Source organism: Cyprinodon variegatus, unplaced genomic scaffold, assembly GCF_000732505.1.
Source record: "Cyprinodon variegatus isolate N-32 unplaced genomic scaffold, C_variegatus-1.0 Scaffold273, whole genome shotgun sequence".
NCBI classification, from domain to species: domain Eukaryota; kingdom Metazoa; phylum Chordata; class Actinopteri; order Cyprinodontiformes; family Cyprinodontidae; genus Cyprinodon; species Cyprinodon variegatus.
The window spans coordinates 806,147-824,919 of NW_015150726.1; the positions used below are offsets into that span (position 1 = coordinate 806,147).

Sequence of the window (18,773 nt, forward strand, 5' to 3'; positions counted from 1 at the left end):
TTTAGCGTGCGCAGTGAAATAGCTCACGTTTTTATACACGCAAACCTTTGATAGATCCGGCCCTTAAAGAACAACATTTGTCTTATTTTTGATCAGTTTTGCAGGGGTAAATCTGGACCCAGTGTCCCATCCAGATTAAAACCCAGATCTGTGAAGATCACATCCAGCAGTTCATGCTGTTTTAGCTAAACAGATTATTTCTTCACTCCTATTGCTGCTCTTCCTGTCATTTAAAATCTAACACTCGATGACACTTTTGTTTATTTTCACCCTTGAGGTTCTGTCCTTCCTCACGGTCTGAAGGTGGGAAATGATTTCCTTCCTGTTTTCCATCCACTCTGCTTGATAAAGAAACATTCTCACTGTTGCTGCTGCGACCCCACCCCTCACACTTCTGAACTGTTTCTTTCCTGCTTTATTACAGCCTTCACTTATTTAACGTCAGGAAATTAAGACTTATTTTGTGTCGCACCACACCTCCTACACTCACACACACATCTTTTTAATCACCGTGCCTGTTTCTCTCTTCTCCCTGCTTTGTGTTTTTTTGGCATTGCTGCTGCTTCCTTGGATAACTATAGAGGAATGGTTTAATCAAGGTGAGTGCCCTACCCTCATTCTTTCAGCTCCTCATTCCTCCACCTTATCTCCATCCATCCTCCTTTCCTTCTCTTCCTGCCCCCCACGGCTTCATTGTGAGTTCAGTATGAAATAGTCTTTCTCCTGAAAACCCTGAAAAGGTCTGCAGAACATTTTAGTGTTCGTTCCATGTGCATCCCTCTGCTCGAGCTCACATCCCCACCTCTTAGGGTAGACTTTATTTTATTTATTTTTGTATTTCTTAGGTTGTACAACTTGTAGAGCCTTTTGTTCACCACCAATTATAACTGTTTCCCCTTCAGTTAAGCTCCTAGTTCTTTGGTGCAGAGCACCAGAAGTATCCAGCTTCAGCTCATCCGGTCTGATCCACGTGTCCATTTAAAAAACGCATATCCAGTTGTTATTCTTCCAAAATAGTTGTTTTTCTGTATGTGGTGAGTGTTAAACCTCACTTGGCCTGGACTATAGTTGATCTCTTGTATTGTTGCACCTGATTCTAGGGGATAAAATGGGATTTATGTGAGCATCATGTTCCATGTGTATTAAGGCAGTTTGAAGCCTAAAATGAAAAAAAAAAAGGACATTAGTATTTTTGTTCTGTTTAGTGAACCAGAAAACATCTAAATCATTACATGATTTTTGAGTTACCATATTTATTTTCATTTAGCAGTAATTAAAAAAAAAAGGTAACGAGAGTTTGAGGGTCTATTTTCGATTATCATATTTTTGACAAGAAGTCAGGAGTCCTCTCTGCCCTGCATACTTCATGTGACTAAGATGCATTTTGTATTTACTCAAAGGAAACCTTAAATGAGGATTAGAAATCCACACAAATTTTCAAGTAATTTGGGTATAATCATGCTGATGGCCAGTTTGCAGAAATCGGAAGTAAGCCTTTACAACCTGATCTCTATGGCAACTGTTGTCATGACTGGATGCAAACTCTCAGCTATTCATATCCATCCAGCTTGTAGAATGCTACGGTTAGTGATTTGAACTGGGTTTGGTTAAGATGAAGCTTCTGGTAGAATATGTTTTAGTTGATGTTTCCAGGGTCAGGACATTTGTCTCACGGGGAGAAAAAAAATCTGTTTCCATTTTCATATTGTGTAAAAAAAAAAAATCAGATAATGGTTTCTTATCTGTTTTCCAATTTTGGTTCAATTAACAAAAAGCACAAATGCCAATGTGTTTTTTTTTCATAGTTGGTTTCAAGTAAAAAAAAAAATACCCATATTTATACCCACAAAGAACACTTGTTCTAAAAGATTTGATCAGGTGAAATAACACTTATATTTTTGTTTTATTGTATTAAATTGAGTTTCAGCCACTCTAAGTTAGGGAGGAGGTTGGTCTTCAAGAAGAAAAATAACTCTAAGCATAGTTTTTATTTTTTTATCTGTACTTTCATTTTAAACAGAGGTGCTGTTTTATTTATCTATTTTGTACAAAAAAAATTTAAAAACCCAAAGTTCTCCTTCACTTTTCATTGTTAACATCATGCAACAAAGCAAATGTGTGTATACTGTATGCATATATATATATATATATATATATCATGCGCATATATATATATACATCTATATATATATAAATATATAGATCTCTCGATGTTTACAAGGAAAACATAAAAGCATTAGAATATAATATAGCTTGACTGTTATCATACTTTAGGTTTATTTTGGATGTTTACAGCCAGAACTCGACAGTCATGGATTGTCCCCCATGAGAATCCAGTTCATTCCTCTCTTCCTACTTCATGTATAAATGTAAACATTTAGGTGGATGTGAGTCATCATCAGTGTTGGCCCGGTGTTAGTTCGGACCTTTACCGATTCATTCTCATGTGTTTATGTGTTCATGTGTTTGAAAGGTCCATTCATCCTAGCAAAATACATGTCAGCTCCACATGGTTCAATAATACTGATACCAGCCTCTAAAACTCGTGTGTCTGTTAGCGTATTTAGAAATCCACGGTTAGGCTGCTAACATCCTCTTCTCTCCTTATTTATTCATGCAGGCAGGAAGAATGGGGAAAATGACAAAAACTACGACACATTGGATCTGCCTAAACGTACAGAGCCTTCCAAAGGTAGGTCCTTTCCCAGGAAAGAGGAAGAGATTTGATGAGGAAGGAGCAGATAAAGTGTCTGGAGGAAGGTCAGGTGATCAATGGTGTAGGAAACTTTGGATGAGGAAAGGTTTTTATTTGTTATTTTTTTCAGTCATCTCTGTGGTATTGTGTCCCCAGTGGGATGGCTGATGATCATATGTTGGTGATAACCCACACATAACTAAGCAGCTTTTTAGCTGCGACAGATTCAGTCTTCCAAACCTTTTACTCATATTTTTTAACACCTTTTTACACATGAGGCTGACATGTTCAGCCTTTCCTGCAGAGTTATGGGCCAACTGGTTTCCGAGCCACAGCCAGAATTTTTCAGGCGTCTGGGCCGGTTGTCAGACAAAAGCAAGTGGGATTCTAAAAACAATAAAAAAATCAACCCTGTATGACTACTCACTTCTGCCTTCAATATTAAGGTATTTATAATTTGTTAATAGATTTCCTTTCCTGGAAGAGACCAGTTTCTCTACTTTGTCAGCAACTTGTTTAATGAGGATGAAGAAAGACATTAGGAGCAATATTCTTCATGGATAGTGAAATCACTGGTAGAGCAACAGAGGTTTCATTAAACATAACCAAAATAAATCACTCAGAACTAGAAACAAGATAATGGATATGAAAAAAGAAAAAAAAGCTCATAAATGATAAGAAATTCTACTCTAAAACACGATATAAAGAAGAAAACAGAAGTAACAGTCGCTCTAAACGTTATAAATATCCTATATAATATTATATTCATATTTTAAGTTGTAATGATTGCTAAATCCGACATGTTTCTTCACTCATTTGAGGAAATGTCAAGGGTTAACATGGATCCTTGAAATACTGCAATAAAAAATGTTCAAGGCCCAGAAAGATTTGATAAACAAAGTCCTCGATTGTTTTTTTGTTTTTGTTTTTTTTGAGGTTTTAAAGTTCACTCATATGCTGACCACCGTAAACTTGTCATTGTTTGTCTGTTCGATAACCTCTTGATTTTTTGTACGTAGCTGATTTGTACTGTATGACTCAAAAACAAGCCTGTTGTAAAGTGACCAAGAGCCTCAGAAGTACAGGATGACAAAGCTGCGGAATCAGCAGCAACCCCTGAAATCGTCCGTTTTAAAGGCTGGATTGATCAGCCAACATCATTAGGTTTGTTTTTAACATTTTGTTGCTACAACTTACTTTGCCTGTATTCTAAATAGATGGCTTCTTAGAAGACTAAAATCAACTTCAACTAAACTAAACAAAACTGTGTTGTTTTCCATTGTGAGCTGCATCAATGATGGGAGAATGTTCTCAACTCTATGGGTTTCCAGAAATGCTGTCCATCATGCTAGGGAAGTTAAGATTTCTGTTCATTTTATCTTAATGCTGTTCAGATTTAGCATTATCTGCAGCTGACTTTTAAAGCTTGGGCCTGTTGCACATTCAGCAGTGCAGGAAAATGTGAGCTTTTCTGTTATTTGTAAGTGACGTGAGGCGAAGCTATGGAAGCTGCTCTGAAAGTTTTGTGAGGAGATACAGAAACGCCCCAATTAATTCATACCCTTGCTTTTGAGATGCTAAATTATTTTTTATTTTTTTCAGCAAGGGAGTTTATATCTCAAAATATTTAAGATCACACAAAAAAAACAGTATTCCTGTTAAAAATATATTTAATTGTTTTGTTTTTTTTTCATTTTATTTGAAAAATGACAGATCAAGAAGTTTAACTCCTCCTCAGAAACACTTTGGTGATATTCAAACATCAGGAGCATTAACGTCAGCCCAAAGTCAAAACCACATCTTTTTTATTCATAATGACCTGCATTAAAACAGCAAAGAGGTCTCCTTTAAACAACATCACTTCTAATTGTCATGCTTTTAAAATTTAAGCACATTTTCTCCCTATAATCACTCCTTATATAGGGGGATAGCAGATGGGCGCTAAGGATAATAAATACGATTTGGTCTACTGGCTCAGTTTTTGTGGGTATTGGCCAAGCTGACATGCTCTCGTTGAGTGTCATTACATTTATGTCAGACAAAATGGAAACAGCACCCGCCTGAGTTTGGATAACGGGGAAGGCAGTTATCTTTTCAGGCCCAAATGTCATACGCAGCTTTTATATTAGACAGCAGCCATACAGTTTCTTGCCTGCATACAGAAACAAATCTGTTTAGTTAGATGTTTATTAGCTTAACATGCATAACGACAACTATAGTACATGGGCTTAATAACCAGAGCAAAATCCACATTAACCTTTAGAGCATATTTTTCACTTTTTTCCCCCCTCAGCTGCTTATTCAAAGGTGCACAGCGCTGCACCACTGCAGAAACCTTCCTACAGAGCCTTGTTTGTTTTGTTTGACATTTTTCCTGCCTCTGTTCGGTTCATGGGACCTACAGTATATTCTTCATTTCTCTGCCATCACTGCTTCAGCTGTGGACACTTCATAGGAGAGCAGCTCTTATTTTGTGGCGATGGCTGAAGGAGATATGGGAGATTACATGTGTATCCCAGTCCTGATCTGTTGTCAGATAGATGGAGGTCAGTGCATGGAGCACACAGGATGTGGTAGTGGGCAGTGATTAATCTGGATGTTTGTGGAGGTGTATGTGTAGGTGTGTGTTTGCTAAGGGAAGGACCAACATAAGATACAGACACCACCACTGATAATCAAAACATCCTGCTTTTCTAACATAGATGTCTTTTCTAATCATTCTCCTTTCCTGACATGTTATCTAAATCAAGAACATTGTTCCCGCTCATTCTGGTGAGGTATAGGTATTTTAGAGGGATGGATGAATAAGGAAAACTATAGTATAAGTACAGAAAATTTGTAATTGTTTTTTCTACCAATCCTATCAATCAATCAGCACGCATAAAGAAAGGTTCCCTGCATACTTTTTATTTTTGATTTTATTATTATGAAAATAAACTTTGGCCTCTTGTGATCAATGTGTCGATTAGTGTTTTTTAATATATTTTTTTTGTCATAGACATAAATAGGTCTACATTGTAAAACGTTCGCGATCGACTGAAACTCAGCCCACGATCGACTGGTTGGGCAGCCCTGATCTACATCTTCCACCCATTCCTTCATCCGTCCATCCTGTGGAAGGACAATTAAAGGGATCCACAACACCTTGAAAATGTTTGTCTAAATATGTTGTCATTTATTGTAATGTTTTGTTATATTTTTCACCCATGGAGGTTGCCGGCATGCCGGGTAGATTCTCCCAGACTGCTTACATTTGATCACTGCTGCATCTTATGGAATGGAAATGTTCATTTAGAGTCTAAAAGCTTTTCTATACAAAATTTCATTTTGTATACACTCTGTGTAAACAAAATGACAATAAAGTTGTCTAAGTCTAAGATGACAAGATTAGGGCCTACTGGATTCTCATTTTCTGGACTTACATTTTAAACACAGGAAGGCACATTATCAGGGTTGTTTCTTTTTTTATTGTTTTGCCGTTGTAAATTTAGACAATGCTACTCTGCATCCCTGGCTCAAAATATCTATACATGAGATATCTGCTGAACCAAACAAATGTGATCAACTTGTGGACTATTGTTTAGCATGTTAGCATGAGCTAACACTATTGGCAGAAGCTAATGTAAAATGAAACGACTGTCTAAAGGGACAGTGAAGCAACTTTCAGTTGTTTGTTACATAGGAGTATGGACTTGTGTCCTTGTCAAGTATGTTCTTGAGAAGAACACCAAAGTATTGGCTTGGGGAGAACGAGAGCACGAAGCATAAATATGGGTCAGTTGGACAGAAGCGTACTTGTGACGTCACCACATGCTCGACTCGTCTGGAGCTGCATTTTACCTCTTGTTACTAATAGTCTCTATAATAAATTCTTACTTTTTTCATTTAGTATATAATTAACACAGTCAAATAAACACAAATTAAACTAATATTTTGCTAAATAAAACAAAAAAATCACCAACAGAACCACCAGTACTTCACACACGGCTATGCAGAGAGAGGGCTGCTGCAGCCCTGGCTATGGTTAGCCTCCAGGGTCCGCTGGTTGCCGCTGTCCTCTCAACCTCTGAATTTTGTTTTAGATTGGGTATTAAATTGGTAAATAGGCCATATAGTGACGCTATGTATGGCTAAAAACATACTTTTATAGCAGAGCAGCTGCTCAGTTGCAGCAAGAAGGTACCAGGTACGATTACTGGCCCGGGGTCTTTTTGCATGGAGTTTGCATATTCTCTCCGAGCAGGCGAGCAGGCGTGGGTTCTCTCCGGGTACTCCGCCTTCCTCCCACAGTCCAAAAACATGACTGTTCGGTTAATTGGTTTCTCTAAATTCTCCTTAGGTGCGAGTGTGAATGATTGTTTGTCTCTGTGTTGCCCTGCGATGGACTGGCGACCTATTCAGGGTGTACCCTGCCTCTTGCCCATAGACAGCTGGAGATAGGCACCAGCACTCCTCGCAACCCCACTTGGGATAATTGTGATGGAATATGGATGGACAGAATGGCAACAGAAAAGAGAACTTTTAACTTAATACTCTGAGATCGCACCACTGAAAGCTGCTGCAACCGCAGTGCATTCTGGGATACCTCTCGATCTCAAGAACAGACAGATCTGCTCTGATGCATACTCTGTAAATAGGGAGGGGCGAGAACAACATCTGGGGACTTTGTCCGTTCTCTGTCTTCTTGTTCTTGTGAATTGGAACGGTACTAGGGCTGAGGCTGATGATGTTTTACGAGCACATGAGAATGCACAAGTACACATATTGAGAAACAGCCATCATTGTATTATATCAAAGAAAATGTTTTGATCCCAACGCTAATTGTAAACAACCTCAGGTAGAAGCTGCAGTGTTTGTAGCATCACTTTCCATCTGGGTTAGCATTGAACACTACCTAGCAGCATAAACACCAGCTTCTTCTTCCAGCTCTCCCCTCTTCCTCCATTTGGTCCTCCTCATCTTCCTTATCCCTGGTGATTTTTATATGTCATCAATTTAAATCCTACATAGTTGAATATAAAAAATTTTAACATTACTCATTACGGAACTAGTGCTACAGGACCTAGCATGAAACATTTGCCCAATCGACAACATGGCAACATCAGTGGAACGTTTTCTTTAAATTTACTCAAACTGAACAGCTACAGTATTTATACTATATTGTATTTACATTCAAAATAAATAATTCTCAAAGTCTACCAATGGTGGATCCATTACAACTGTAAGTGAGCTTTTGAGTTTATGGTTTGAAAAGTCCTCAAAAATTGAATTAAAACACAAAACATTTTAAGTCTGAAAAACTTGAATAATGTGTAACAGCCCTGTATGGAAGATTGAAACTTTAAGTCATTTATAAAGTCTGGAAAGGCCAATTGCAGAACAAAGGTAATCAATAATGGCCAGTAATTCCCTCAGGATATTTAATTAATCCATAAGTGAATGAACTAAAACTTGTTAACATTTAGTCTTTATATTTAAAAAAAGTACTTTAATAGTACTTTTAGAACAGCTTGACTGCAAAAAGGCTCTTGTTAAAATAGTTGTTAAATAACACAATGATATTAACACCTCAAGTATTCAACAAATCTTACAAAACAGTGTTTTTACTTTTTCATTTCAAATAACCATTAAAAAATATTTTTTCAATTTTCCTCACTTTCTGCTCCGCAGAGACAGACTGCAGGCGGATAAAGTGAAGAATTAAAGAGGTCTGAGGAGAGTGGATGGATATTTTCATTGCCTCGACCAGAGTCTGGGAAAATGAGAATAACAGTGTAACCAAAGTAATTAGCTGTTAAAAGAGCCGTTTCTGTGGCAGTAACTGAAATTATAAAATACTGTGCTAGCACTCCACTAAAACCACATAATTTTATTTTTTTTCCCCAAAACGTAGAGCGAATGGAGGAAGGTGAAGGTTTGTGTGAGAACTGGACCTTTATTTGCAGGGAGAAAAATAAATCTGTTAAACAGATTATTTTTCATTCCTCTGAGTTGTCTTCCAGCCTGAAGAGAGGTGAAGAGAATACCAAATTAGTCTGTTGCAGTGAAGGAACGCTACCTACTGTATGTCTCTGATTAATTAGCCTTCATCTGCCTTCACAGAACCCATCTCTACCTTTCCACACTCATCTGGCCTCTTTCACACATGTATATTACCACCGTGCTGTCATGGCTGGGTGCAGACGACGATATAAAGTCACTGGCATCTTGTCGGTGTGTGCAGGGGTGTGTATGTGTGGGATGGTGGGGGTTTGGGGGGGGAGGTCCTCAATGAACCGAAGCAAACACACTGAATTGGAAACAAGTGCTTACTTCTGTGTGAAAGTAAAATAAGAATCCTTTGACGTTAACACAGGAGGAAAGCTGGAGTCCTCGTAGACGTACATACTGACAGGTCATTTTCTCAGGTTGTTTCGGGAAAGTTATGATTACCTAATCGCAGGTGGCATCTATTGTACCGTGAGTAATTTTACTTTGACAGTTTCTCCTACATCTGAATTCCAGCGTCGGTTTCTAAAGAAAAGTGAAAATTCACAGTTGACTGGATTTAACAAAAGAAGGAAAAGGTATAAGAAAGTGGAACATGTTTGTAAAGGTTTGCTGTTTAAAAAGAGTCTATATAAATGGAGTTGTTCTTAGTTACAGCCAGGACGCACCCCTGCTGGCACTGGGGAAAAATAGAGCCTCCAGCTATTAATCTTAGTAGATATACTCACTGGAGGAAAAACTGATGCTTACCCTTTTTCCATTAGTTTCCAAGTGTCAAGGAATTTCTGAGGGCACTATAACATCCTGTTTACCAGGGGAGAAATAGAAATGACACAAGAGTGGGTCATTTTTGGGTCTCCATAATCTCCATAACAACCATTAACCTCCAAGAGTAAAGAACAGCACTTTATATACAACCTTCACAAACATAAATATCGACACTGCTATTTTCTGAAGGGGCTTTGAAATTCAATGGGGACTGTGTGCTTGAGTTATCCTGCAGCCTGAACTAGACATTGGTCTGTTCCTTTGTCCAGTCTAAAGTATTGCAGAGGATCCATGATAGAGTGAGTTGTGTATTTTTCTTTTTAGAGCAAATTTTATCTGGAACTCTTTTAACTGCTAGAGCTTTTAGAATCAACTTTATTTTCATTACACTGTCACAAGTACAAAGCAACGAAAATTCGTTTTTTAGAGGATGCATCACACAGGTCCTTTTACATAAAAAAACATGTAAGGAATTCTAAACTTTTTTTTAAAGAATCCATGTCAGCTTAACCCTCATTGGGTTTTACTTCTCCTGCAGCTTTGCTCTGTTTGATCATTTTATATTAAGGAAACATGGGAATCTCTGTGGGTGAACATTATGCTATTCCCACTAAATTTAATTGGTTGTCAAACTCCTTGAAAAACAGGGTGAGACCTGAGGGAAGTTGGCACCTCTGCCTTCTTGAAATGGAAAGAAAAAAACAGTAAAGTCAAACCTTTGTGCAGCAATTAATTTAAAGATACTTCTAGAGGTCATCAAAAGTCAACCAGCCCTCCCACCTTCTTCTTCTTCAAAAAAAATTAAAAAAATGTTGTTGATCAATTCGGCTGGTTTGTACAGCAAAAAGTATTTTGTTAGTGCTGCATTTGTTTTAAAGTTTTAAATACATTGTGAAAGGTCATTTCCTTTGAGACATGATATTGCTGCAAAGGGATGAAGTGGGGATTGCTCTTTTGGGGTTTTTAGATGCCGTTACAAAAGCTGTTTAATTTAGCTTAAGAAAGGACTGTTTTGTCATCCTGCCTCCAGTGCAGACACTGACCAGCTGACACTCTCTCCCCTCCGCCGCTCTGTCTGCCCGGCAGGCTGAGCTGATCCTCTGCTATTCTCTTTCCATCTCCCATAGTTGGCCTCTTGAGGCTAGCTCTGACCAGCCGTAGCCTCCGCTAGCTTTGCTCCCCAGCGGGCTTCTCTACAGTGTGCTGTTGTCCTACTTGTTGCCAGCCGTAGCCACTCTCCCCCACCTGCGTTCTGTCTGCCTGGTGGACTTATCTGAATTACTGTAGCGCTCAAAACTTCTGCTTTCTCTCAAATATACTGACAGGAAAAGTCCTCCCTGAGTGAGACATTGATCCACCTTCAGCTGCAACAATGATGCTGCATTTTATTATGTCATTTTTTTCTACCCTATGAAAAGCCCTCTGACCATTGACCGGTTTGGCTTTGCAGACGATTTGGGAATACCCGTGAAACATGATACTCAACCTCTGCTTCCAAAGGTTGCTCTCTGTCTGCTGACTGGGCAGGAGCACATGTGTTCAGCCTTCCTGCAAGGAGGAGTCTGTATTGATGACAGAGTCTGAAAGACACTGGGTTTACAACACGTTTCTCACTTATTTGTACAAATAAAAAGGTAAAAGTGTTTAAAAACCCCGTTTCTGCAGCTGTTGCTCTCATTAAATGTCAGCATAGTGGCTCGCTGTACTGTGTTGCTAGTGATGGAAGCTTTATTTTTAATCAGGGAATTTTTAAACCAGTGGCCTGAAACTCATATCCTCAGGCGGCCGGTGTCCTGCAACTTTTAGATATGTCTGCAATACAGACATGAATCAAACAGCTAAACCACTTCACCGACATGCAGTCAAGCTCTGTTGAGCTAAGTTAATGAGCTCATATTGGAGTCAGGTGTGTTGAAGCAGAGACCCATCTAAAAGTCACAGGGCAACAGCCATTTCCAACCATGCAGTGTTTTTAACAATTCCTGGGAGCTTGAAATAAAAAACGTTAGCACTAATCTCTCAATCACTATATAGAGTGGGAACCATATAGTGGACTTTATAGTGAACTCAGTTAACTGACCGTTCGCACGGATGATCACTACTTTGCAAGAAGAGCTCTCACAAAGCAACCTGGGATATATCTGCCCGTCAAGTGACCATAGATGATCACTACTTTTCAAGGTGCATTGTCAGAAATTACGAGTCCGCTACATTTTGTTGTACTAGGCGTTTGGACACTCATTACAAATGTCATAACCACTATATAGTCCCCTATATATTGATTAGGGAGGACATTCACACACAGCCTAGGTTTAGGTTTTTTACTTTCTGAACCTGGATTGCCCATCCCTCTATTTATTAGGTTGGATTGTTATCCAGAAGTTTGATTGGTGAAATAATCATTTGATAGTAGCTATATTTCCATAAAACATCTAATGTTAATTAGGAAAATAAAGTTGTGAGGAAACACCACAGTTTTTAATAAACTCATGTTTTCCAGTAAAAAGATGTTTGCTTCCATGGATGGTTTTTCGGTCGTATCAAAATTCCTATATTTTGCAAAACTGCAATGGAAAGGCAACTGGAACTACTGCCTTGTGAAAAGATGAAGATTAAGATAAAGTAATTGGAGGAAGATGTATTTTTTGATTGATGAGGAGACTGAGTATTTTTTTATTCACTTTGCGACAATGAGTGCAATGAACACTAGAGGTCTTGCTGAAATATGGATGTACCTCATGTGCTTACATCCCCCACTGCTATAATGTTTTGAAGAGGTATCTTTTGAACAAACGTATTCAGGTGCAATTTAAATTGTACTTCTTATTTAATGGAGATACCACAATTGCAAAAATGTGCATTTTTAAAATTGGCTGAATATTGATATAGTTTTGGCTGCATTTGTAATGGAAACCAACTAAAGTTAAACATCGTTCAGGTGACAGTCAGAGTTGAGGATCTTCAGCAAGCTTCAGTTTTTTTCCTGAAGAAAAAGCAGAACTTTAGATTCTGAAATCGAAGTGGAGCAGGTCACACCAAACTTTTCCTTCCTGTGGAATCTAACACCCACATAGTGAACGCTGAGTCCAACATTCAGCTTTGCTAACTTCATTCTTGCTGCCAACCTGTTGACCTGCAAAGTTACCTTTTTTTCCCTAGATGAATGCTTTACCATGTTGTTTCAGTCTGATTCGGTCCTCTACCTCCTCTTTCGTTGGTTTCTGTCACATTTTGCAATAAGGTGGTACTGCTCAGGAAGATGGAAACCTCATGATCCCCTGACCCAGATGCACAGAGGTCCAAAGCAGTGTGACAAAAGGCATCTGCATGGGCATATAAGCTTACACTGGCACATGCTGACACACAATCACGCTATGATTCTCACCCTGGCTCTACGGACACATAGGATCTATATTTGTAGAGATGGATGCAGACTGTCTGGCACCCTCCACTGCTTACTGTAACTGTGTGGACTGTCATCACAGTTATCCTGGCTTTACACCTTTGTTTGCCAAATCTTTAATGTGTTGTGTGGTATTTTTATACTGGATGTCATGACTGAATGGAACCAATGGTACAGGAGGTTATTGATCATAAAGAATCATAAATGAGATATTTATATTAAGGCTAAATGATTTAACAAATTATTAAAATTGCTATGTTTTTTTAACCAATATTGCGATTTTACCTTGGTGTTTCCTTGCACTAACCACTAGCATATAGACATTTCTCTCCTGGGTTTTATTTCTTTTATTTTATTCCAATGAAACCTCATTTTTACTGTTGTTTACAAAAGTGCTTCCGTCTGCTTCATGGATCTGCATGCCATCTTTTCTCTTCCCTTCAGTGCGTCGACAAACTATGAAAAATTAAATATAGAATAGACTAGAATAGAAAATCCCTTTATTGTCCCACAATGGGGAAATTCTGGAGTTTACAGCAGCACATGTGGACCTTAGAAAAATGTTTAAGAATAACATAATAGTGAAGAGTTCAAAGATAAACAGTAAAATACTGTATTGTAAAGTGTTTTAACAATATAAAACTGTGCAGCTGGAGAATAAATAACCAATATACAGCTATGAACATTTTTACAGTAATGGATATTTAAAAATAGCAGCAGCATCAGAGATGGGCAAAATGACAGCAACAGGTGTGCAAAATCAGCATGAGTGTAACAACTTATTGAGGTTGTTTGGAACAGTGGGGGGTTATAGAGTCTTACAGCTGTTGGGAGGAGGGATCTATGATAACGCTCCCTGGTGCATTTAGGATGCAGCAGTCTGTCACTTTAAGAGCTCTCCAGTTCAGCAACAGCTTCATGCATGGGGTGGGAGATATTATTGAGCAGATTTTGTTTGATTTTCCTTTTGTTTCCCACCTCCTGCACTGAGGTCAGAGGGCATCCAATCACAGAGCTTCCTTCCTGATCAGCTTATCCAGCCGCTGTCTCTCAGCTACAGATAAGTCACTGCTCCAACAGATAGCTCCATAGAAGATGGCTGATGCCACACCAGAGACATATAAAAAATAGTGAACCTATTTTCCTTGCATAAAACTGTTGTTTTTTTAAGAATAAAGTTTTTAATAGTTATTTTGTATCATTCAAAGAAAAAAACAACAATTACTATTGTTCTTAAGCAATGTTAAACCTGCACTTTTTAACTTTTATTTCAGTAAATGAGTTCAGTCGGTACCTTTACTTTTACCAGAGTCTGTTTTTATACATCAGTCCTTTTACTTAAACAACATGAATACTTTTGACACTTCTGCCTGCAAACAACATGCAAACTGTTCCTACTCAACAATAGTAAAAATGGCATCGCAGGAATAGTAGTCCTATTTATTTCATCACTAAATTCTTAAACTGGGCTTATTCAAACTCAAAATGTGTTTTAATGACTGTTTGCTGAAACCAGGAATTTATCTTTTGTTTCAAAATGCTAAAGATAAGGACATTAAGTATAACTAATCTGAATTAAGCCACCAAATACAAAAAAAGTACAGAGGCTCTGCACTAAAGCAGAGCATTTTAAAGCGTTACAGCTCCATCAGTCTCCTGATTCATGGCGGCGGAGGAGGAAGATGATGCTCTATATGTGTACAAATTTGCACTGGGAGAACAAAAGACTAACAATGTTTGTCTTCTTCTGTTTTTGAAGAACTGTGTATTTTCATTTATATCTATTTAGATCTGAAAATTCACTTACTTTCCAAGTTTTAAAGCCTGCATATTTTACCAGGCTGCGACTGCAAATGTTTTATTTTTTTTTTTAAATACAGATTTGATTCAATGATGGGTTCATTTGAGTCAGCGGGCCAAACCCATTTTATCCTCCGTCTCTTTTATTGGACTGTTATCAGTGCAGACAAATCCAGATTCATCTGAGATATTGTGGCTGTCTGCAAACAGCCATTGAGCTCGTTTACGGACGTAAATACTTTCCGAGGCGCTGCCTTTCCTTCCCACACACACAAACAAAGCTCAGTGTCATCAACCACAACAGTGGTATTATGTAGCTAATAGAGGTGGTGTTGTTTGTCCAGGAGTTTAGAGATGCAGGGAAAATTGAGCATCATCCCCATGTGTACGTGAAGACGAAGGAAATAAGAGATGCCCAATGCTTTCCTACATTTCTAAAAGCATGGTTTACTTTTTTTATTCTATACAAAAGTTGTTTTACACTTGTGTTATATAGAAAAACTCTTCCATGTTTTATTTGGATTGTATGTTAGAAACAAAGCAAAGTTAATAATAACTGGAAGAAATATGATAGTTAGTGTAGGTGTTTGTTTCCCCTTGAATCTATAGTTGGCAGAACTATGTTTGTTTGAAATAAAAGCTTCTCCAGGTTTCTGCTGAGTGTAGGAATTAATGTTTAACTTGTGTGATTTTATTTAGAGCTTATTTATATCGATCACCCAGATGCCAGTGACTTTCTGACCATCTTGCATGTCTGCCACATTTTATATAGACCTACCCCCCCTCTGCAGTGGACCATTGGAGCTTCACAAATTTACAAGCACCACTCCCAAATGTCAAAGTGAAAATCAAAAAAATATATGAGCAGGAATCACAACGTCACAAATGTAGATTTATACAAGTATGAATCTATTGCAATCAATGTTTATTTTTGATCCAGTGTGATAAATATCCACATTTTCCAACAGCCTGAAATACAGTAAAGACTTAGGTGTCTCTGCCTCGTCTCTATGAGAAGTTGCAGATTCATACGTGTACATTTTGTTTTTGTAAACTTGGAGCCTTTAAAGAAAGTTTGAATTTATATACGTTGATTGACTCACATTTACTTATTCAGACTCCTAAGCATATGTTTTTATTCACAGTTATTTGGCCAGTTCTGTTTGCACTGAGCTCCTGGTCTCAATTAATTTAACATTAATACATTAGAAAAATCAATAATTAAAACTTATTTTTATAATTTTTAGTATAAAATGATCCAGTGCGATAAATATCTAGATTAAAGACCAGCCTGAAATACAGTAACGACTCAGCTGTCTTTGCCTCCTCTCTATGGGTAAACTTAGTGACATTTTTGGAAAGACGGCGGCTTAGTGTGCAAATAATTCACGGACACACATGAAAAGTCAGCATTCTTACAGCCGACCTCCTCGACAAAAGAAAAATTACAAACTCTTCTAGAAGCTCTAAACACACTTGGAAGAAAACAGATGTACATAGACATGTAGCATGCAGGATTTACATTAAGTGCAGCTGTGTTGAAACAGTCTACGAACTGGGCTGGTGGTTTATTTGATTGTCAGCTGAGGTTTGTGTTAAAGGAGGAGGGTTTGTGTGTCTGAAAAAGTGGGGGGAGACGCAGGTTTCGGTCTTAACTCAGAGGTTCCACTAGATGTTGAGTGACTCTTGGTCTTTGAACATGTCAGGATTGCATCATCATGCCATGGTAGTGTATTTTTAGGCTTTAAATACATAAAGAAACCAATAGTTTTTTTTCTTTATCCAGTACATCTTGCATGCTGGTGGTATCTTTGTCAGCCTTTGGATCTGTAGTGAGTAAGTTGGTTCAAATATTTAGTTTTTAGTTGTTGTTTTTTTTAATTCACTGCTCATATTTATTTATATTTGCCAGGGGAGTGTTGACCTAATGGTTAGAGCAGTGCGCTTGTGCTCTGAGAAGGTTGCAAGTACGTGGTTCGTTCCCCACAGCCTGCACTCTGGGTTCCTGTGCAAAACCCTACATTGCTCCCCGGGTGCCACACAATGGCAGCCCACTGCCCCCTACAGGGATGGGTCAAATGCAGAGGTAAATTTCTCCAGTATGTTAATCATGAAGTTCAGTCATATTCACTATTATGGGTGTGGATTAACTGTGTGAATAGAATCTTTAATTACGGTGATTCCATCCACAGTCAGCCCATGTATCCTTTTACTTGTAAACTTGACCCGATCCACTTTGCTTATGATGAACTGACCTCCTGCCTGAACAATGGGATCTGCTCCAGATTGGCATGGAATTGGTATGGCAGATGCCTGTTGCAGAGGATCCTTCAGAAAAGCACATTGAGCGGAACCGCTCTGATCGACTAGAGTTGCTGCAATCAGGTAAGAGGCTGCAGCACAGACGGACCTTACATCATGCTTCCACATCCAGTGGAACCGATGGTTGGAGACTCCAGATCTACGGCTTTATGATGAAGTTCTGACTTCAGCACAATGATAAAGACCTCAAAACACAAAACCGACTTTAGTCCGTAGTGAAGTTTATTTCATATCCGGCGTACTGCATACAAATCTGGAGTCTCAGTCCTCCAGGTCATGGTCAAGCATGAAAAAGTTTAGTCTAGGCAACTGGATTTGAAGTTTTTCAAAGATGTTTTGCCTCTCATCTAAGAGGCTTCTTTAGTTCTAACTATTGGTGGGGAACACTGAGATTAAATACTGTAGGTCTAACAAAGAATTGTTAGATCTACATTTGGGGGACAAAATGCTACTTTGATCCCAGAGGATGAGGTGGTCACCTGCATCCTGCATTCAAGCTATCCAAATTGAGCAGAATCTGTTGTTTTTACCTTACATTAGAGCCATTAAACACCCTGTTCATTTTTATAGGATCTTTGCATCAGATTAATGTTCCATTTCAAGAATCCTCTTCAGAGGATTGTATGTTGGAAGCGTGGTAGACGCTCAACAGGTCCCCAGTCAATCGCAGGACAACACAGAGACACACAACCAGGTACCTAATTACTCTGCATGCCCTCATCAAAAAACTTTTCTTTGTCTCAGCGCCCTATGGCCAATTGGTGAACTCACCCCTAGTGAGTCACTAGGGGTGAGTATTTAAATGGGTGTTGTGATACGATACATATCGCGACACTTGGGCCACGGTATTATCAGGGTATTGCAATATAACTATATATTGTGGTATTTTCCCAGCTTTAAAAATTAAATGTATGGCTAAAAAAGCAAGTATGTAAATGTTCGTCAGGAGATATTGGTCATTTTATTCATTTTGGTATCCATGTTTTGTGGGGTTTGAGTCAGTCCATGTCTTCCACTGCGACTGCCTACATATGTGGTGCTGTGCTGCACAGCAAAAGGGCTCCACAGCGCTATCTACCAGAGCGGTGATGCAGAGGTAGTCACCGAGCGAAAATTGGTTGCAAAGATTACATGATTTACGTCCAAACAACAATTTTTTTTTAAAAGTGAAGAGAACTTTCAGATTGTTGAAAACTGACCGACAAGGTTTAGCCTAAAAACTAATGTCTACATTACGTTTGGTGTTTGTGGGTTAGCACATTTTCGCTTTTGTTTTAGGTAAAATTATATATCTATTTTTATATAAGTTGATACTAGGAATTTAAAAATCGATATTATATTGGGCATCCAAAAATCACCAAATCGATTTTTTTCACACCCCTGCTGTTCACATGTCGCATCAGCCCCACTCACTTCCACTGATACCACCTCCTGAGTGGGTTTTTTTTTTTTTTTAATCAGCCTGATAGGAAAAAAGAAGTGATGGAAACCCTCACAAAGTTAGCTGAGTGGAGTGGGGGGCGGCATTTAGAGTCAGGCATATTTAGCACACAGCTGGCCCATCAGCCATGCAAGACTCATAACTCAACCTCTAAATTTTTACTTGCTCTCTATCCAACTTTCCTTTCATTATTCCTAAGATTTTTTTTTCCTCATCTCCTCTTAATGCCACCAAATGATCCCTCTCCCCCTCTTTCTAGTCGCTTGTTGTTATTCTTTTTTCCTTCTTCCTTATTGATTCTAATTTTCTGTATCTATCTCAACCTCTGTCTCCCTGTTTCCACCTCCCTGTATCTT

The 18,773-nt window shown here is 38.5% G+C and overlaps 1 protein-coding gene across 10 annotated transcripts in view; it reads left to right on the forward strand.

Annotated features, from left to right (window-relative positions):
- Window positions 1-18,773, forward strand: part of arvcf (armadillo repeat gene deleted in velocardiofacial syndrome) — a 356,942-nt gene that overhangs the window by 301,587 nt on the left and 36,582 nt on the right. For 8 of the 10 annotated variants that reach the window (XM_015383025.1, XM_015383016.1, XM_015383020.1 and 5 more), the window contains 2 exons: window positions 582-599; window positions 2,621-2,692. In XM_015383025.1, coding sequence (XP_015238511.1) covers window positions 582-599; window positions 2,621-2,692 — 90 coding nt within the window. The remainder of the gene's footprint in view (window positions 1-581; window positions 600-2,620; window positions 2,693-18,773) is intronic. The other 2 variants (XM_015383017.1, XM_015383019.1) reach the window with 1 other exon arrangement.